General features: G+C 39.5%; 2 protein-coding genes and 1 pseudogene across 2 annotated transcripts in view; all 3 read left to right on the top strand.

Moving 5' to 3' along the window:
• LOC139713217 (neprilysin-like) overlaps positions 1–3109 on the top strand; it is a 68448-nt pseudogene extending 65339 nt beyond the window's left edge.
• Positions 3110–12247: 9138 nt separating this feature from the next.
• Positions 12248–13471, top strand: LOC139713216 (uncharacterized). Its single transcript, XM_071624963.1, has one exon. It carries the CDS (start codon positions 12248–12250, stop codon positions 13469–13471), a length of 1224 nt encoding a protein of 407 aa, XP_071481064.1.
• A 6399-nt stretch (positions 13472–19870) lies between these two features.
• The window catches only part of LOC139713215 (uncharacterized peptidase C1-like protein F26E4.3), a 33860-nt gene continuing 31472 nt past the window's right edge, over positions 19871–22258 (top strand). The window contains exon 1 of the mRNA XM_071624962.1: positions 19871–19960. Coding sequence (XP_071481063.1) covers positions 19871–19960 — 90 coding nt within the window. The remainder of the gene's footprint in view (positions 19961–22258) is intronic.

Raw genomic sequence — 22258 nt, 5'->3', positions numbered from 1 at the left:
CCAGCTTTATCCTGCCTAAGACCCAGATTAACATAAAACTCTGTTTATGAGGTGACAATTTAAGACATTTGCTCCTGCGACAATTCCTCCGGTCTTATTTTCTCCAGAGACCTTAAAATGGGTTAGGGTTGTGATGGGGGTTTAGGTTTAGCTTGATGTGAGGATGAATATCAGGGTTAGGGTTATGTCTTGTGGGTATAATTTATGTTTGGCTTATCGTGCAGAGTTTTCATGGGAGCAATTGTCACGGGAGCAAATGTCATGGCACATTTTAAGCAGGGTTAATTGTAGCAGCAGGGCTTAAAGAAACAAATACATAACAACAACTCAAGTGATACTAAATGTTCTTTCCTTTTAAAATGAGACAAAATAAGAAAATAATGTTATATCTTATGTCGTGCGATTTTCAATTGTTCATTATTCTTTCATGAACAGGAAATATTACATCAGTTATCGATAAATTTAAAACTTTATGGCAATTCAAATTCTGAGTAATGAATTTCAAAGCATGTGATGAAAAATATATGAAACATCGCTTTGAGTTTTATGTCACATCTTCATTCCATGCAAAATATTATTTCAAAAGAAGAACGTGTAATATACAATATAGTGCGTCTTTTAAAAAACCTTCTGGATTGAAGTCTTTACAGATAAAATGACTATAGAAACTATCGACAATTCACTAGCTATGTCTGCTAAGATACTTCTGGATGAGCGTTGTAAAAGAAAAGGAAATATTTGACATGTGATTGTTGTCGTTACAGCTTTGGTGCGGGTTGCATAGAGAACAGGATATTAGGAACAGCATCAAAAATGATATGCACTCACCACTAAAGATTCGGTAAGTGTATTTCATTTCATTTCATTTCATTTCATTTTAAATTATGATTTTATGATTATTATTAGCTTCATGAATATGCTGCCTTTGATTTTAACACGTGTTAAAGTGTTTTTAAAACAGATAGAGAGCGACACACACAGGCAGACACACCGATCTCATCCCCCACACACAAACATACGGATATGTATATATACACACATGTGTATGTATTATTGTTATGTAATATGTGTCTATATGCATATGCGTGTAAAGGAAGTTTTATATTGTCAAAATCGGATAGCCCCCCTTTTTTTTTCATTCTCCACACTCTCAAAATGATGTGATTTCAGTTATATAGGTTACCTAGATTCATCTACCTTATATAGATACCAAGAAAATGGAGTTTTGCACACACACAAAAACAGAAAAAGAAATCAACAACAAACACATTCGAAACTTAGAGGAGGAATGGCGTGTTGAAGATTTTTTTTTTTTTTTGCCCTTGATTGGAATAGGGCAGTTTAAAATACCATATCGTCACACGCCAGAACTAAAGCTGTCAAATTAAAAAAAAAAAGGGAGGGAAAGAAATATCTCTCTTCAAAACATTTGACTTTTTGAAGAAAAAGAAATATCCCCCTCTTCAAAGAAATTACCTTATATGCCACAGTTGTGTGTCAAAATGTGGATTGGATGTGCTCTCAAATGCATAAAATCATCAATGCAAACTTTGAATGATGAATGTCAAATCTACAAGACTCAGAAAGACTGATGTGGTTCTTACTATTTGATAATTGCAAGCAGGGAACTTTATGATATAATACGGTAAATGTCTCCTTTTTCTTTCTTTCTTTTTTTTTTCTTTTTTTTTTTGGATCTGTTCACACAGGGTGTGGGGCACGCTGAGTAATTCAAAGGACTTTGCCGAGGCCTATCAATGTCCGGTAGGATCCAAAATGAATCCGAGGAGGAAATGTGGCGTATGGTGAACGAAGACTGTGCGATCGGATAATTACGACGAAGACAGGACCAGAAGATGAACTAATACGTCGAGTTTGATTAAAATCTATAAATCCTTCTGGTTACAAATTTGGCAGTGGATATATCCGAACTATGAACTGCCTATACTTTCCTTCTAGAAGGAATCCGGGTCTGGTGGTATTCAGAACAAATGGCAGTATCCAATTCAGTAACCGTGACGTTATCAAATAAGCCATTGTAAGCGTCGATCTTGTTGGGGAGAAGCGAGCATGTGTCAGCGGAATATTTAAAACGACGAATTTTGTCATATTCATCAAATAATTTTGTGTCAAATTGTACTAAGTGGAAAAAATAAGATAAAAAGTTGCTGTTATTCTACAATATAATCTTGCTGCTCTCAGCTTCCATTTACAAATGTGTGTTCGCATTGAACCTAAAAAACAACAACAACAACCAAAAATGGTTGTAGCTCTCACGTAGTTTCCTGAACTCGAATTATCTCAAGACCGTAATCATGGTAGTGAATTAGAATAAGCCACCACGTGTGCGAGTTAAGTTGACAAGACACAGGCTCACGTAAGGTTTTCCCTTCCATGGTGAATCAACACTCACAACAATTCGATGTATCTGTGAATGATCGATAAGAGTCTTAATCCGTGGCATTTTAGAAAGAAATCTACGAGAATTCACTAAAGACACCTGGGATTCAAGAGGGAGCTGTGAGAATTTCGACGCTTTTGCATCCGTACGGGCAGAATAAAACCAGTTGTGAATTATTTATGTCAAAAATTGTCAAACTCATGTCAATCGCCATTCGTCTTTTGATTCTGCAGTTGTGCCTGGCTGGTTCAGCATACAGCGAATCATGAAGAACTTTTGTACGTGAACTAAAAAGAGCGTTCGAAACGCGCGAGCAATCTTTTTTGATAAACAGTTCACTACCTTTACACGTCATAAGGCATTGCATTACGTCATCCAACAGCGCTCTCTCGAAATCTGAGTCCGTGAGCCTTTAACCCTCTGCGCATCACGTTTATTACCTGTCCATAGATCTGTGTGTGACGTTTGTGCACATTTGGCTCATTGGCGCAGGAAGGGTTAAACGTTATAAGAATAATCTACGAGAGTTTAGACTCCAGCTATAGACATCAATAACCATGTAAGTTTCATTGACATTGCATTACATGCATCAAAATGCACCTTGGGCAAGGATATGATATTCAAAAGTACTCCCTTAGTGGCGAAAGAATTATTTATAAAGACTTCTGTTAATTTTTTTACAAGAAAGAAAGGAAACTAACAGTACTCAGAAACTATTTTACTGTTAATTTTATTATCCCACTTGCTTGCTTGTCTGTTTGATAACTTTCCTGTCCAAATGTCACATTGGGTGTTTTTGAGTTTCGAAGTCGACCTTGGGGGATGACTTTAAGAATCACTTCCGTTCATTAAAAAAGAAAAAAAAAACAGTTGTTGCAGTATAGAAACTGGTTCGTTTTATTTGTACTGCTACAACCAAGTAAAGTGGTACCTTTTATCACCTTGATGATCTAAAGGAAGTAGTAAAAACCATCATTAAAGGCATCATGACTCGTGGCAATAAGATTAAAGATAATGTAGCCTAAATTGCTACTTGTATCACTTAATATCGACCAGGTAGGCTTCGACACTTCAAGTTGAGAGCTATTCAAAGTGGAACATAACAGCAGCGAGCGAGCAAAGAAAAAAACAGCAAACAACAAACATAATAACTATAATAAAGTTACGAGGAAACAACGAGAAATAAAAAAAAATGAGCCTAAACTTAAGACTGATAATTCATTGTCTTCTGTAGGTGGGCCTATATTCATCCCTACATCCATTAGGACGCTTATTGCATTTGGGTTTGTTTATATCATTCGCTTTGTTTCACCATAGTTTTTTTAAGTGATTTAGAGCGCACAGTTCCAATGTATAAACTGTTTTTTCCCTGTTTCTTATATTCCCAACCAGTCCATGAGGGCATTTTCAGATGAAAGTTAGTGTCAATAATTTTTATAGCCTTTTGGTTGTTAAACCTCACTACTTTAAATGACATAGAAAAGAGCAGCTGTTTCAGATAATTATACTCGTATCAATTATTTCTGTGTAAATGAAATCGTATTTACTGTGCTAATTATATGTATATAACTGTTGTATATTATTGTATATTGATCATGTATATAGAATATTAAGAGAAGCAATTTGTCTTATATTAATGCATGAGTGAAGAGTGGTGATTAAACCCTAACAGGATTCTGAGGGGAAAAGAATCCAAGACGCTCATCATACCCTGTATGTACTAACAGTATTTGCATAATGCATTACACATACGTATTACGTAACAATCAATTGTATAACTAAAATGTAGTACATGTATAATGGACGAGGTTCCAGTGACGTCATCAAGCCATGACGCAACGTGCGGAAGGACAAAATCTGCGTATGAGTGTCCTACGCGTGGGCAAGCGCGTAAGAGCTACATCCCGCGTCCCATATAATTGTCGTGTGCGATTTCATCAGGTCAGCCAGGCAGGCAGATACGCAGTACGTGTATTGCGCGCTAGAGCTGTGCGCTTAATTCACACGTGATTTGTTTTCGCCTCTCAGACGAAGCGTCATTTGACGTCACGGAACCTCGTCTATATCTAGCTTGGACACTTTGTACATTTCCATGATGATTCTTTGAAAGAAAAATTAGATATTTTTGCCCCAGGAGGAGTTTGCGTCATGAAATGCGAAGATTACACTGGTTTGAGATAAAAATGTGTCGAGACATATTTTGAACACATTTTGTCGCTTGTTCGCAGTCAAGCTTTTCGTCCTTTTCTCCTCTCTCTCTCTCTCTCTCTCTCTATCTCAGATATATGTGTGGATGTGCTTCTTTTGCATATGATTCATCTTCCGTTTCTCTTCTCTTCTCTCTCTCTCTCTCTCTCTTTTCCCTTTCTTCCTCTCTACTACTATAGTCCAGGCGACTGAGAGCGACGTACAAAATTAATATTTTATCAGTGATGTACACCTGCATGTCTCAAACAAGCATTATGTTCTGAAGTACAGTATGAGTAAATGATCATCAAACAATAACGGAAGTAAAGTAAAAAGTTGAGTGTTATTGCTAGCTTCCTGTTAGTATCGAGAAAGGTTTGTACATATTTCTCTATAATATCATAAGATAAATTGAGCTCATTATGATTTGTTTGTCTAAAACTATATCGTTACGTGTTCCATTTTTTGATGTCTTTACTGTGGCATAAATTATCATATTAAAGATTTAGTATCGTGTTATTACTATCTGATGACTAGAATATCGATTTTGTACTTTGTGATACTCTATCCACTAAGTTTATCAGATACAGCAACTGTAATGGATAACAACGTCTTACTGTACAAATTGTATCTAAAGAGGGGGAGACTAAAAGCTCGATTAACAAAAGTCGTATTTGCTGTTTGACATGGGTATGATGCCAATGTCATTCTGCATGTGTTGTATTTATTTTCTTGTCTTTCTTCTTTCTTTTCTTTATTTCTTTCTCTGATTTATCTTCCTTTTTTTTCACGGACAAACCAGACTGAATGGAATAAAAAAGTCATATGTTATACATTCATGTCTCACGGAGATTATTATCATTATAACTATAATTAAGCATTTTTCAGAAATAGCCCTGATATTTTGTTCGTTGTACACGTTTTAATACGCATTGCCTCTTTCAATAAATGTTAATTCTGACATAACAAGAATGTACCGAATCTGTTGCAATAGTTTTCATCCTGTGTTCCGCTGTCTCGATTCTTATATTCATTCTAATACGATGCTGAGGTGATGGATTCGATTTTGTTTGACCACGAGACCCGTGGAGAGGTGCGACGAGGGGATATCAGGACATATGAAAACGCGCACGTTACTTTGTATAGGACGTCGCATCACTGAACATTGTAAATCATTACCATTCACAGTCACAAACATTTTCCTCTTTTTTTTTGGGGGGGGGGGGTTATTTCATGATCACTCGTTGTATCACATTCCTCTTGAATGTTTCAATAAAGAAAATGAATGTACGAAACATTATATATCCTGTCAATGCAGTACACTTCAATCATTCTATTTGAATGTTCAGGTGAATATCATGTACAGAAATTCACAGTCCCCCCCCCCCCCCCCCCGCCCCGAAAAAAAAACATTTGTTTAATATCTTCACTCAATGAATACAAAAAACACAATAAGTAGGCCTACACAGATAACATACAAAACACACAAACAAATATATATGAATGTAAATAATTATCATAATCAATTATGCGTGTGTCTCTTGACTATCCACCTGTGTAATAATTGTGTTTAATGTTTAATGAGAAAGCATAATTAAGGCTAAGAACTACGGAAGTGGCAGACTGACTTGCCGATACGTGTTATTTCCTCGTGTTTTCGTCATAATGGATCCGTATTCATCTTTGAGAAAAAATGGACGCAATATTGTGTTGAACACATCGTATAGGGTATTCACCATGTGGATATCAGAGAAAGCTCTCGCACTCGTTTAGGTATGAATGAGTCAGTAAATGGAACACAATCAGTTATGCAAATGTATTTTCCATTTCATTTGTTGTACAGTCTAAGCCATAATTATATTTTTGTGCCAGTGCACCAAACGTTTGATTGTGTATCCAAGAAATATCAAAGTGGAAACCAAAAAAAAAAAAAAAAAAAAAAACACACACACACACACACTGGGAGCGCAGACCTTATTCTTCCAAAGAGATAAGTAATGTCCACAATTGTACATACATGCTGAAAATCGCCAAAATTCCCAATGTAGAAGCCTTTTGTTTGCGTCATCAGCTTCCAGCTGGGCGGCGCCTCGCCCGAGCAGAGCACGCGCATCCAGAGCGCGTATGCAAACCCCGAATACGCATTCCCAAGTAAATTGATCCTATCTGCAAAAAAACATAAAAACATCTTTCTAGAATCCACTAAAATCTCCCGGATTACTACCAAAATGTCATTATCTGTTCCTTGTGTCATTATCTACTTTTCTTCCAGGTTTTATCCAAATCTGTCCCCAGCTTTCTTAGTTATTTTGCACACAGACAAACAAATTACAAGCAAACGAGCAAACGCTGATGAAACAACCTCCTTCTGGCCGAGGTAATAACTATGATTTACCATCGCTATAGGTATAGAGTTGATGCGGGAATTTTCACGAATCTGGTGTCATATTCCATTCGGCCTCCGGCCTCATGGAATATGACACCACACCGTAGATAATTGCCCGTATTTCGTGAACAAGCAGGGGGTAACTAATAATATTCATGGGCGATTTTCATCATGCGTGTATTATGATGGATGGAAATGAGTTGCTTGGCGGAGGTCTGCGTTCTCCGAATGCTTTTCTATTTTGTTTTTCTCCAAGTACAGTGACAACTCAATACAAATCGATGTGTGTGAAAAAAAAGTAAAAAACTGAAATCAATTCAGGAATTGTGTGTTTCGGGCGTCACAACACTGTTCTTGAAAATAACAACTTACGCGGTTGGATAAGCGCGTACAGTAAGTGTTACATCATAAGCAGAGCTCGACGCAGGTGAGGCTTTATCATATATTTACATTATCTGACCATTATAGGTGATTATTATCCATACAGAGGATTTTTAGAGCCCAAATACAAGTGTTATTTTGTCGACGAACATCATAACACCTCCGACCCACTTAGAAAGTTTGTTGAACTCGACCAATATTTTTTTGCCGAGGCGACCAATATTCAAAATATTGGACGGCAAGAGGGGGATTCCCCAAAGTTTTTTTATAAACTGCACCGTGATTGGCTGAGATATATACGAGATGACCTGAAATATGAAGTAAAAGCGTCTGTGATTGGTCAATCACGAATTAATTAAAATATCGTTTTTTTCTAAAATTCTGTGTTTATACAAACAAATTTTATATATCAATTAGTTGAAATTGTTTTGCATACAATTTTTCAAAATATCACTTTCATACCAGGAAATTAAATTTAGGTTTGATGAAAACAAAGGCGACGATTGATCAGCTCAGCGCTACTGCTAGATAGCCCGCGCGCGATATACAAATACATGTAGCCGGCCACCGCCGCTTGCATTTGCATGCATGTTACGTTATGTGTATACTAAGTACAGTAGGCCATAGACAAGGACTACAGTACGAGTAATTCGATCTTTCACGATCTACGGAAGATGCGGCGTGATTTGTGTCTCAGATCTCGGACACAAGAACATCTAATTCTGGTGTAAATTAGCTAGATCTCGGCCTAACAGTAACATGACTGCTACCATGGATTCGATCACTGTTTTATCAGGGAATGAAGTACATCAAGATTAACTAACACTGAAGAGTGTACCATACCCCATGTCAGGATCAAGTACAGTAGCTAAGTAAGAGACCATACAGCACTCTGAAACAGAAAGGGTAAGTGAAAATATTCTTTGCTAAAATCCTCTGTAGGATAATAATGATAATATCAGATGTCCTATTTTCGATTAATACAAGGAAATATAGGACTCGCTAAGCAAAATATTGGACTCGTCTTCGACTCGTCCAATATTTGTGCATAGCTCGTCCAATATTTCCTTGTATTAATCTCAAGGCCATCCAATATTATATAAACATGGTCCCGGTGTTTTAGTCAAATGCGTACCCGGGCGCACGGCGCAAGTTTCCTATAGAGACCTATGCTATCGACTCCTCTTTGGCGCTTACGCTGTAAGCGCGCTTCCCGAGTCCGAAGAAGTCCGATTCACTGTAGTCAGTGGTCCGATCACAGTTCAGCTCATGATTTGGCTGAGGGGGATGACAGCTTTAGCATACTTCTTTTGTGATGTCATAATAACAAGCACATATACACGCACTCTGGCATTACCACAGACTGTGTGATGCGCAGGGAAGACAATGAAGGCAACGTTACTTAGCAACACCTACGCGATTTACTTTTGATGACAGCTCAACTTCGGCAATCTTCGTATCAATGCTAACGGTGATCGGCAGTATCATCAACAGCGCCCTCTGCACTACCGGGACTATGAACCTTTAAGTTAAGTCAAGTTTTACTGTAGGCCTACATGTATGCCTAAAGAAAAGCGACAGAATAACGGGGTGTATTTAGGCTTTCTTTTTTCATTCTTTAATTTATGTTTGACCTGCGCAATTCATTATTATTATTATTATCAATATTATCATCATCATCATCATCATCATTATCATCATCATTAGCAGGAGTAGTAGTAGTAGTAGTTTTTGTTATTGTTGTTGTTATTGTTATAGCTGTGATATCACTACACACTGTTTTCATCACCGTACCGTTGCAAACAGCTTACTGGACTACTTACCTAATGGAAATCTCCAGTTATCTCACACATGTCAAAACTACAGATTCTTCTCACATATATACGGAGAGGTAATTTCACACATGCCTCTTTGAAGTAGCCCATTGACTTTTCGCGAGAACAAAGTACGTGTACTGTGGCGAGACGCCACTTAAAGAGGAAAAATCGATTAACTTTTATTTCGTAAAGCTACTTCTGAAAGTCCTTCAAGCAATGGCTCCGTCGTCTGTTTCTTTGTGTGGTGCAATTATATTAAACCCCTCGTATCAAGGCCCTCAATGCACGAGCGGGTTTGGAAAACAATTGTTTTTCAAAGCTTTCCAACATTTTCATGCAAGCGTTTATGCTGGAAACGCAGTACAGCAATGTTGTAGAAAAGAAACAAAACTTGCAATCTTTGCTGCGTCATGTAACTATTATGACAAAGCTATGGCCATGACACATTCTGTATACTGGGGCATATCGTGATTTATTGACCGCGTATTAATGCGTTTGATTAAAATAGGGACCTACAATATTGCATGAGAAATTTGCAAACCGTCGGCTGAGGTATGTTCACAGATTTAAAAAAAAAAAAAAAAATCTATTGCAAAATTGTAAGCATTGGTTACATTTTGTCTCCGATCTTAATTAGCTCATGCACAGGCATTGAATCTGAATTGATGTTATCTACTCACATCTATCACAGTATATCACTCAAAATTATATCTTAACTTGACAAATATTAGATCTTAGATATACCATCAATATACGATAAAAAACCTTAGAAAATGTATGGTATGAAATCATAAAATCAGAATTATGATGATACCAATATTGTCGACGACATTATCGTATTCATACCTTTGTTGGCTCCATCAGTGAGAGCACTGCTCTTTCATATAGCAATGCCGATTTTATCCTGATTTTTATCCAGATTTCCAAAGATTTATTACCGCGTCACGGCGGTTGCTTGAATCCCCCCCAAACTCAGGCGGTCAACCACATTTGCTCGTTCCAGATTCTTAAAAATACCCCCTATTCAGAGGGAAAGGGGTGAGGATTTTTACCCCCTATCACAGGCTTTTGGAAGTCGAGCCATCAAAATTACCCCCCCCCCTCCCCCATTTTAGGATTTTGGAAGGGAGACCAGCAGAATTGCCTCCCCCCCCCCCCCCCCCCATCACATGTTTTTGGAAGGGAACGATCACAGGCCAGCTGGAGCCTGACATGCTTTACAGGAAATCATGCACCCCTGTTTCAGATTTTTTTTTCTTTTCTTTTTTTCTTGATCTAGATATTTCAGATTTTTTTTGGGGGGGGGGAGATAAGTAAACTACCCCTTATTAAAAACACTTCGGGAAAAATGATGAAAGACCCCCTAATTCAAGGATCTTCGACGATTTTTCCCCGAAAATATACCCCTTTCCCGAAAAATTGGGAACGCGCATGCGGTACGGATGATCACCTGAGTGGGGGGGGGGGGGGGGGGGGGGCTTAAATAATACTAAACTCAAGGAATTCCGAGACCGACCAATTTCTTGTCTGTGTTCAGGTGGATCCAAGAGACGCCGCCGTTAGGTTCTACTAACTGATGTCTACTCTATAGTCTTGCTAGGAGATGATCAAAATTGGTTGCATAAAGAACGGTCACCTGCCGCTGTGCCAAATGTCGTAACGAGTGTCTCATTAATATCTCTATCGTCCTTTTGTTAGTACATGCACTACTCCACGCTGAGGAAGAGTGCATTTCCAAGAGCTCTAATCCACTCATCTCTGCCTACAACCGGCTGTCAGCTCGCCAGACATTGGAAGGCTATAAAACGAAACCCCAGAGTTGCAAGGAAATATTAAGACAGAATGTTGTCATGGTAACTTTTGAGTACAGCAACAACAACACTCGGCAACAGGTCTCGAAACAAAACCCCGGTGTGTTTAATTATTCAACGCAGTATACTTGCTAAACGTCAGGCTGCCACATTCGTTACTGGGCGCTTTGATTTCAATGCGCTACTAAATCCAAACGATATCATTGTTTGACCAGAAAGGAGAAATGAAGCCGGCAAAGAACTGAAGCTGAGCATTTGGTGGCCTGGTAAGTTTCATTGTATTATTTTCCTATCAGAAGTAGCATGTTGGGGCAGTCGTTCAACATTGTGGGTGTTTTGAGCGACCACGTACGAGGCTTACAGTGCCGAATTTTAGCAGAAGAAGAAACAAAGAAGGAATCGAATTCATTATCCGATTATGCCATTCCTGAATTTTCCACTGTTCTTGTTACATCAGCTAATGTTACGTATACTTGTAACGGATTTGAACGTTTACAGTCAATGCTTTACATCCTTGCCAACTGGCTATTTGTTAACAAACTGAATAAAGACATTTTCCCTCTACAGGATGTGTCTCTGGTTTTAATAATTAGCATTACATGTGTAAAACACAACCGCGGAGAAGCTTTGAGGGTAAACATGATTATGTATCCATGCACTTTACCACCTACTACAGAAAGGTGAACTTATACAATCAAGAATTGATATTTTGTTTGTGTACGTGCATTTGGGTGTCTAAAAGTATCCTGGAATTGACATATACGATTGAGATTAAATGCCCGAAGGTTTAAAAAAAGGAAATTAACAGCGATCATCCAGATAAAAAGAGTCGTTCTCGCTATTTAATTCACGATATGGTCTGGATTTGTTTGTTCATTTGCTTTTTTATTTGTTTTCCGAACACAAAAAAGAGAAAAAAAAACATATCGCCTTTCCTGATATTAAAGACGAACACTGTAAAACCCTTTGGACAACATTAGTCACCCATTATTTCTCATCTTGTAGAGCCGAGGACAGACACCAAGTTTAAGTTGGACATGATTGTGCATTGTCCATCTCCGTGAAACCTCCATGATTCACATTGCTTGTTAATATAATGAGTTTGTTTCCGCTTATTGGCTGTCTGACACTTCAACCACAGTCTTATACTGTACGTGAATTCTTGCCAGCCTAGTCAAATGCAATCACTATAGTCGCTTAGGACTTTTTTTCTCTGTTTGCCCAGGGCAATTCCAAAACCCTGACATCTTCTTACAACGTCGCTATGGAGATTCACGCTGTGTTTCTTGTAGCTCTCTACCTATTGATCCTTATCGTGGGCATTCCCGGAAACCTCCTCATCATTCTGATTACCGCCAACCGAAGCGTCAAGAAGAGCGTCCACGTGTTCATAATCGCCCTGGCCATGGCGGACCTCGTCGCCTGCTGCCTGGCCCCGTTTGGGATTCACTACTGGCTCTTCGAGAAGGTATACTATTCCGTAGTCATGTGCAAGCTGTACATCTCAATAGTGTTCTTCGGTACGTTTTCGACGATGTTTCTAACCGTCGCAATCGCTTTTGATCGATACTTTGCTGTCTGTCATCCGCTTAAAGCCATTATGTCGCCGCAGCGGGCTTGCGTGGTTTGTGTGGCATGCTTTGTCGGAGCCCTCTTTTGTGTCCCGGCGAGTACGGCGTTTGGTATCCGCAGGCTCGAACTTGAGGTGTCTGTCTGTACCCTGACGGCCAAACCATGGCTCCTAGAAGTCGTGGGGGCCCTGATCACGTTGGCATTCATCCTGGCTGCGGCGATGATCATTGTTCTGTACGTGCACATGTGCGTCATGGTTCGCCGGCAAGCGCGATTTCACGTTCGTGTCGCTCCTGCTCCAGTGCGTTCTTCCCTCGAGGCCAGGCCCAGTAACAACCAACGTGCGTCGACCGTGGCCACGGTCTCTTTCCAAGTGTCTCGACGGAGTTTACAGCGGTCCCTATCACAGCCTGCAGACGACATATCCCAAACTGCCGAGGTCCAGACGTCCGAACAAGCAGACGCCGCAGCTCCCTCCATAGCGCTCCGCCTGTCTCCCACGCAGCTGGCGCCGCCGTCCGGCACGACAACTGAAGCAGACAAACCAAAGCCGAATGCTCCTCAGGAGATAGCGCCAGCGGTCGACTCTCGTCAGCCCTACAATCAACTCCACAACAACGCCGCTCCGATCGTACTTGCCATGGCAAATAAAACGACCAAGATGTTAATTCTTTCCACTATGGTCTTCATTGTCTCTTGGCTACCCAACGTGGTGATCAAGGCCTTGCCAACGTCGTTGTATCAAGCGGTAAACGGACACCATCCTGCAGTCATTGCTGTCGTCCGTATCTTTGAGTATCTGTTTCTAGTCAATCACGCTGCGAACCCATTTGTCTACAGCCTCGTGAACGAGCGCTTTCGGCGCCTCTGTGCCCAGTACTTACAGAATTTGCGCCGGCGGTTTTTGAGCTACTGACACAAAGTCTGTGTACATCTTTATGTTGCTAGCGTAAAATACACCACAGTCAGTGCATTCTTAATATTATGTTCTTTTATCTTAAGCATTGAATGTCTGTGGGAGCAATGTGCATTGTGACGGATAAATGTGCTGTGTGTGCAAACACTATTACTCTGCACGTGAGAAGACTGCATGTGGTTTGTATGAGAGCACTGGGCTGTTATTGACATAGTTGTCTTGGGGTGGTATTCTCAAATCCTTCCGAGGAAGATTTGTCTTGCTTAGTCAGGGTTTCTTCCTAAGTGGTATTCTGAAAATCTTCCACAGCGTCTTCCTAAGTTTCTTCGTAACGTTTTCCTAACCTGGGAAGAGACTTTGGAAAATATGCAAATGAATATGAATCCTAGGAAGATGAGCAAATTTTTTGACTAGGAAGAAGTTCGCATTCTAAAATGCACAATATGAAAGCATTTCAGGATGATTGTTAGGAAACCCCCAACCTTGTTAAGATATAGCAAGATGCAAAACATCGTGGCAGGCGCTCCGCGAAATACGCATGAAAAATCCGACATGCCGCGCACACAGCGTGATCATGCACAACAAGCTTGTTTAACCCCCGTCATAATAATATACGATCGTCATTGCTCGTGTCCTTATGATGCGACATATTGGCTTAAGAAAGAACAGTGGGCGGGGATGAGGATGACCTAATTTGCATTAAGAAGTTCTTAGGAAAAATTCAGAATACCAAATCTGTCTTTCCTGGCCATTTCCTAACTTTCTGACGTAGGATGAAACTTAAGAATAAACTTAGGTAGATTTTCAGAATACTGTAGTATCACCCATGATCTCTAGGTGCTCCTGTGAGTGTAAGGTTATTTTGTTGTTTGGGACAGGACTGTGAATTATTTGAGGGCATTGTGGTATGTTTTAAAGCACTGTGTTGTATACAAAAGGCTCTGAATGATCCTATGGGAGACCCCGAGTTTTGATTTTACCCCATAAGGATTACATCGGAAAACACCAAGGTTTTATACTTCGGCTAGCCTTCGATCACGATGCAAAGACGACTATTCTGTTTCCTATAGAAGAACAGTGAGAGGAAAGAGAGCCACAGGAAGACCAAAGAAGAGATGAGAAGACAACATACGAGACTGGACAGGCCTAAGATTGAGAGAGGCACAAAGTGAGGCAGAGGGAAGGATGGAGAAAACTGACTGTGATTAAGTGTTCTGCGGCGCCCCATAGGTCTCCTTGAATACGGGATATGTAAGATGTAACATGCAAGAAGAACAGTGCTAGCAAGAGAATATTGATCAGAGGGGTGAAGGTTGAAATGTGCACTTTCTTCAATTTGTCTCCCTCTAACAAATAAAATGTCCGACATGTTTGTTGAATTATGGATCAGCAGTTTGCGATCTTACAAATTTCATTTGTTAGAGGGAGACAAATTGAAGAAAATTCACACCTCAAGAACAGTGCGACAAAATAATGAGGATCCCCATGGCTAAAGAAAACTAACATTAACTAACTGTCAGGAGAGAAATTTATCTTGGATTTTGCCGGTGAAGTGAAATCGAATTTGGTTGAGTTTGCAAAAGATTTAGAGCTTTAAAGCTGTCCTAGAAAGCCACTAGGTCAAATTGCAAGAAAGTGACTGTCTGGAAATTCACATTAAATGAGACAAAGTAAAAGTAAAAGAATAAACTGGCATAGCAACAGCGTGTCTAGATCAGTCAAATTCAGACAGGGCAGTCACATGAAATGAGACAAAGTAAAAGTTAAAGAAATAGCATGGCAACAGCATCCCCGGTTTGCAATATTATGTATTAACTCAGACTATAGAAATTGAGTGAATAGAGGTGTTATGTAATAGCTCCCATCCAGGTGGTGGCTAGGAATGTTCTCTAGCTCAGTCGAGACTCAGCTATGTCAGTGTCACTAGGGTGTTGGTTGTAGTTTATTGTTCACAAGTTCATGAGTAAAGATGTTATGTAACAGCAGTCTAGACGATGGCTAGACATATTGTGTAGAGTTTCAATAGGGCTATATTTAAGCATGATGATTGGATGATCCCTTTTGTGTAGAAAAGGCATGAAAAAGCAAGTGTATGGGAGTGTAAGGGACTTTAGTGTTAATCTTTATGGTTAGGGAAGCTAATAAAAAGCTCAGTAATGTAGAGGATCGGGGAGAAATACTTTGATCAGACATCCAGCATAGATCTCCGCTTAGGCAGCAGTCGTTCTTCAGGGGGTTTTCTACGTCGGTGAGATGCGAGCTCCAGCTGCCGATAAAACTGAACTCGGACAGTTATGATCCGAACTTTGGAACGGAGCTCAATCTCCATTTGCCTGCTCGCCGTCGTTTGAGCTCGGGCCTCGCAGATCAAGGCATGAGTCTGCGTGGTAGCAGGGACTAGTGAAGGCCGAGGAGCTGAAAGGACCGCCGATAGGGTAGCGTCTAGCTGAGTGGCCAAGTCAAGGGGTGCTTCCAAGAGACAAGCCAAGCGACTGTGCCGAGGTCGACGACGAGGGTATCGGACATCGATGACGACTGAGCCAAGCTAAGGGGATCACCAGTTCAGGTCATCCAAGACAACCTAAGTTATGTATTTGTGATTTGTTTCATATTATATTTTATGCTCAATGTATTGTTATGAACGAGAAAGCTGCAAAGATTTGAAAGATTAAACTCGAACATAACTGTATACGAACAGTTTGAATTTCCATTATTTTGGTGTCAGAGTAGCAGAGAGAGAGAGAAAAAAAAAAAAGTCACTCACGTGACAATTTGGAGGTCCCACCGAGACTCTGCTACCTGATTGGAAAAAGTTATTCAGATACTCTTTTAACATACTTTAGGCTTAAATGCGATGTTTGTGTTTGATTCATGATTGAAGTTTCATTGCTCGATCGTACGCATTACCGTCATATATTGCATGTTATTATTGTCGATATGATAACCGTTTCGTATGTTTGATCGGAAACATTACCCCAGTGTGAATCATACGAGTATGTCGCCTTACGTGACAGTTTGATTGAAGTTTTTCTCCCCAAGGTTATGCCCTTGGTGATGCCTACTAGAGGCACATGTGTGATATAGATTCGGGTATTGAATCTGTGTGGAGTGTTGCTCCGTTTTCAAGGTTACGCCCTTGGTGTTGCATGTTATATGCATGTTTGATAGATTCGGGTTTGTGTGCATGAGTCTATGTGGAGTGTTACTCCTTTTTCAAGGTTACGCCCTTGGTGTTGCCGGTTAGAGGCAGTGTGATAGATTCGGGGTTTACATGCATGAATGAATCTGTGCGGAGTGTTATTTTATTGCAAGGTTACGCCCTTGGTGTTGCCGGGTATAGGCATGTTTGGTAGATTGTATTGGGTTTGTACAGTCCCAAATCAATTGTATGCTCATTGGGAGATACAGCTTTAGTATGCCTATTGACAGGGCATGCTTGGTATGTGGAATGTTTGTTGAGTGAACTCGTGTCATTTCACATTGCCTGCATTCCAGTACGCTTTTGACAAGGTACTAGCGGTTTGGTATGTGGAATACTTGTTGAGTGAATTTCAGCTGTTTGTCATTTGCAACTGGTCGGGCATCGCAGAGTATTCCTAATAAGGCCTTATAGCTTACTTGATACATCATCTTCAAATGCATAAGCTTTAAGTCTTCTATAACTAAAATAGAACCATCGAACATGTATACATAAAATCTTCATTGCCTATAATGATATCTTTTAGCAATAATATCTCTACCATCACATATTCCTGCTCAGATATCCTAATATGTTTGTCTGCATCTTTGCTATCATCTCCCTATACTTCCGTGTTGCACAAACCTTACAACAAAGCAAAAGTTGGCTGTTAAAAGGCTTGGGAGATGATTATGAAGTTGTTTCGTTTCAGAACAAAGATGGCAGAAGAAAAAGGATAGTGTAATGTATGATGTATATGTGCTGTTGATATTGGTGTCTATCAGTCTCTCTTTTGAACACATGCATATTGACATACACTGTGAATAGTATGTTGGTTGATTGAATAGCATGTTTCATAAATTTCTTGTAGGATATAATTTTGATATCCTAATTATATCTTAAGGTGGGGGATATTGTCAGGAGAGAAATTTATCTTTGATTTTGCCGGTGAAGTGAAATCGAATTTGGTTGAGTTTGCAAAAGATTTAGAGCTTTAAAGCTGTCCTAGAAAGCCACTAGGTCAAATTGCAAGAAAGTGACTGTCTGGAAATTCACATTAAATGAGACAAAGTAAAAGTAAAAGAATAAACTGGCATAGCAACAGCGTGTCTAGATCAGTCAAATTCAGACAGGGCAGTCACATGAAATGAGACAAAGTAAAAGTTAAAGAAATAGCATGGCAACAGCATCCCCGGTTTGCAATATTATGTATTAACTCAGACTATAGAAATTGAGTGAATAGAGGTGTTATGTAATAGCTCCCATCCAGGTGGTGGCTAGGAATGTTCTCTAGCTCAGTCGAGACTCAGCTATGTCAGTGTCACTAGGGTGTTGGTTGTAGTTTATTGTTCACAAGTTCATGAGTAAAGATGTTATGTAACAGCAGTCTAGACGATGGCTAGACATATTGTGTAGAGTTTCAATAGGGCTATATTTAAGCATGATGATTGGATGATCCCTTTTGTGTAGAAAAGGCATGAAAAAGCAAGTGTATGGGAGTGTAAGGGACTTTAGTGTTAATCTTTATGGTTAGGGAAGCTAATAAAAAGCTCAGTAATGTAGAGGATCGGGGAGAAATACTTTGATCAGACATCCAGCATAGATCTCCGCTTAGGCAGCAGTCGTTCTTCAGGGGGTTTTCTACGTCGGTGAGATGCGAGCTCCAGCTGCCGATAAAACTGAACTCGGACAGTTATGATCCGAACTTTGGAACGGAGCTCAATCTCCATTTGCCTGCTCGCCGTCGTTTGAGCTCGGGCCTCGCAGATCAAGGCATGAGTCTGCGTGGTAGCAGGGACTAGTGAAGGCCGAGGAGCTGAAAGGACCGCCGATAGGGTAGCGTCTAGCTGAGTGGCCAAGTCAAGGGGTGCTTCCAAGAGACAAGCCAAGCGACTGTGCCGAGGTCGACGACGAGGGTATCGGACATCGATGACGACTGAGCCAAGCTAAGGGGATCACCAGTTCAGGTCATCCAAGACAACCTAAGTTATGTATTTGTGATTTGTTTCATATTATATTTTATGCTCAATGTATTGTTATGAACGAGAAAGCTGCAAAGATTTGAAAGATTAAACTCGAACATAACTGTATACGAACAGTTTGAATTTCCATTATTTTGGTGTCAGAGTAGCAGAGAGAGAGAGAAAAAAAAAAAGTCACTCACGTGACACTAACTAACTAACTAACTAACTGCTGACATTGCTTGTATGTTGCGTATATGATAATCTGCTAGCTGAGTATTTTATTCTGTATCAAACTTGCCACGTTAAAGGCATAATTTACCATTTTGCAGATGAAACAAAAACCCAGCATTAGTGCTTTAAAATAGTTCCAAAATGTGAGTTAGGGATAGAATCAACCACTGTAAAAATTTGAATCCATATGATTGATGTTAAGCGTTGTTAAATACACAAAATGTGAACAAAGTTGTAATAAAAATGTTTCCAGACTAAACCGTCTACAGTTACGGTTTATTGAGAAGAACACTGATATCTCCTTATGTTTTAGGTTGAATTTCGAAAATTCTATATGGCACGATGTTTTGTGATACAACAGACCTACACATATGCATCAAATGTGATATTTTGACCATTTTTTAAATCACTGCTCCCAAAGGTAAACTGGACCTTTAAGCATCTATGGGACTTATTTCCAACAGAAATACCGAAATCCAAATCGATTGATGCCGACAGTGACAGTGCAATCGGACGGGCTCCTTTCTTTACCAGTGAGCCAAATGTGCACAGATTTCACACACAAACCTATGGCCAGGAAATTAAAAATAAAATAAAGATGAAGCCACTACCAACTCATGATTTCGACACTATGATTGTCTATCAATTTTCCAGCTCGTCTTACTTTGATAGCAGTGATGTTAAACTTGATCACGCTTCATTCCGCGAACATATTTGGCACATCACATGGCAAACGTAAACGATATAACAACATAAATCAATTCATTTACTTTTGTTTAGCAGTTGATCGGTGAAATACTCGAAGAATAGAGGACCGCAATGGCGTACAAGATTTCGTTTACCTGAGTATTCCTACTTACTATTAATTCTGTGGAATTAATTATAATGTATAGATTCAACAATCAAAGATTGATGTGTTGCAAGGATTGATATATTTGGTGGTACAGTGTACTACGAAAGTTCATAGTGTGCGTCGATATATGAATGTGTGGTCCCGCCTCACATCCAGTTGGACCCCACGCTGCCATGGAAGACCACCTGCTGAAGATGAGTATGGACTATCTAGTCATCCTGCCAGATGGAAATAACAACAAGGAAACGAACAAGCTTTGTCTTGTAAGTGGGTCCTTTCATTTTCTCGCACTTTGTATATTGTTTACTTCATTTCCATCACTTCAGTTTTCATGTCAATGTATTAATTACGTTAAGGTTTCACAATTATTTTATACACTTATCACTCTGCATTGTTTTGTTTATGAAACCTTATTCTTTCCTACCAAAGAAAGTGAAATGTATGTTCTTTTCGAAAAAAAATGAAATAAAATCGGAATTGGATTGAATTGAGCACGTGTGATCAAGTAAGGCAGTGGTGAGATTTAATGATTGTTCTGAAAGGCAAGTGCTGCACTGTGCATTTGTATAGCATACTGTATGCTTCTGGTTGATTACATTTAGGGCCAAACTCTGTAATGCTTCGGTCATTATTGCAAAAGGTTCTCTTACTGAAGCTAAGATATCAACTGATACAAGAAATGTAGGCTCGTCATGTTTTTCAAATCTATTAGTATGCAAATGTCGAAAATGTTATTCAATTCTGAAGAGTCGTTGACCTTTCTTGTCCTTTATCTGAACAAACCTTCATGATTGCGGGTGAGTTTCATTACACACGGATTTTCAGCTTGAGAGTTAGTTGTGATGGAGCCCTGATGGAGGGGTTATTTTTCTGCAGGATTCTGTTACCATGGTCACCAGTCGATGATACGACATCTTGAAATGCCTATCTGGATTAGTTCGACGTCCATTAACAGATGTGAGATCGGTGTTTTTGCAGTAACGTTCAATTCAGTTAAGGATTCAGAGCAATCCCAGTGTGATGAAAAAACGACAACAACTATCTATTCCAGGTAATGATTAGAGAAACCATGCGGAAATATGATTATGAAAAGAAGTGAACAGGAATTCTGCTTGAGGAATAGGGTAGTGTTGAATTGAGGAAAGGAAAAACAGAAAGATTAAAAAAAAATCATGCTGATTTAAATGATGTGTGTAGCAAGAGAATCTGATATCACTTATGACTTTAAAAAAGTATGTGACCTAAAAAACAAAGGATGCGCATCGGTGATTTTTTGTTTTATTATTGTTCTTGGCAATTTCGTATTCTTTGGGCATCTTCAGTATTATGTTTCTTCATTTTTTTTAAAGAACTTTCTTTTGAGTTGAAGCAGAAATGTAAGTTGTTAGGCACACTTTCATATTTCTCGCACACACTACGGCAGTGTCTCGCTTGTATATTTTCGAGTGCGAAAAAGTAACGTCTAACAGAGAAATAATAACTTACTAATGGATCACGACCAGATTGTACAAATAAAAACGGAAACGCAACATTTCAATTTGACTGAATGTTATTATTTGTTGTATCTGAGAAAATACCAACAAACAATAAGGCTGACGGTGGAGAAACGCAGAAGACAGACAACGAAGAAGTACTCACAGGTTTGTAGGAAATAGTATAGGGGAAACACTTATTTTATTACCACCCTTGAAAACTTAACTTGGATATGAATTAAACGTTGTAATGCCTTAATATACGTACAAGCGATGTCTTACAATGAAGACATCATCTCCTATATAGGGGTGATAGCGGCACATTTTCTGCAGTGTACCACACTATGTTTCGGCTTGAATGATTGAACAAATACAAAGAAGAAAGAAAAAAGTATAATCCGGTGTGATAGTACTGCATAATCATCATAAAAAAATGCTGTTGCATAAATTATAAAAGGCAGTATGATATTTGACATTTGATTCAACAAGGAAGAAGGAGACCATCACCACACAGCCATTTTGGGGAATTTAGCTTAGGAAAGCCTTTAGGTACGTCAGTGGTAGATATTCCGTTATTATGGTCATTTTCTCTCTCCCCCTCCATCCCCTTCTTCTACTTCTAGTCATTATTACTTTGGCATCATTACGATGATAAAATGCAGGTGCCACGGCGGCAGGTGCCACGGCGGCAACAATAACCTGCTAATTGAAGGAGTGGAGTGAAACATGGAAACACTTGGGGCTCCCCATCATGAAAATCAGGCAGAGATTTCCCTTAGGGTGGGATTTCACGGAGCACGCGAACGATTTGCGAAGGACGCGAATAGCAAAATCCAGCATTCGTATTTTAGTCTGCAAAAGATCGCCAAACGAACGTGAGGGTTCGGAAGCGTCGTCAATTGTTCGCGAATGTCGTTTTTACTTCGGCGATGATTTCAAAAAAGTTTGAAATATTTTGCGAACCTTTTCCGCACACTTGGTCGTGATTTGCTCGTGAATTGTTCTCGAAAGTGTCTTTAAAGCCTCGTCATATGCGCAAGACCTTCGCAAGACACGCACGATGTCCGCAAAATGTTCGTGAAACCCCAA

This window comes from Diadema antillarum, unplaced genomic scaffold (assembly GCF_040938485.1).
Source record: "Diadema antillarum isolate AM-2024a unplaced genomic scaffold, OU_Dant_1.0 seq00001926_RagTag, whole genome shotgun sequence".
Lineage (NCBI taxonomy): Eukaryota > Metazoa > Echinodermata > Echinoidea > Diadematoida > Diadematidae > Diadema > Diadema antillarum.
This window is presented reverse-complemented; position numbering and strand designations above follow the sequence as displayed.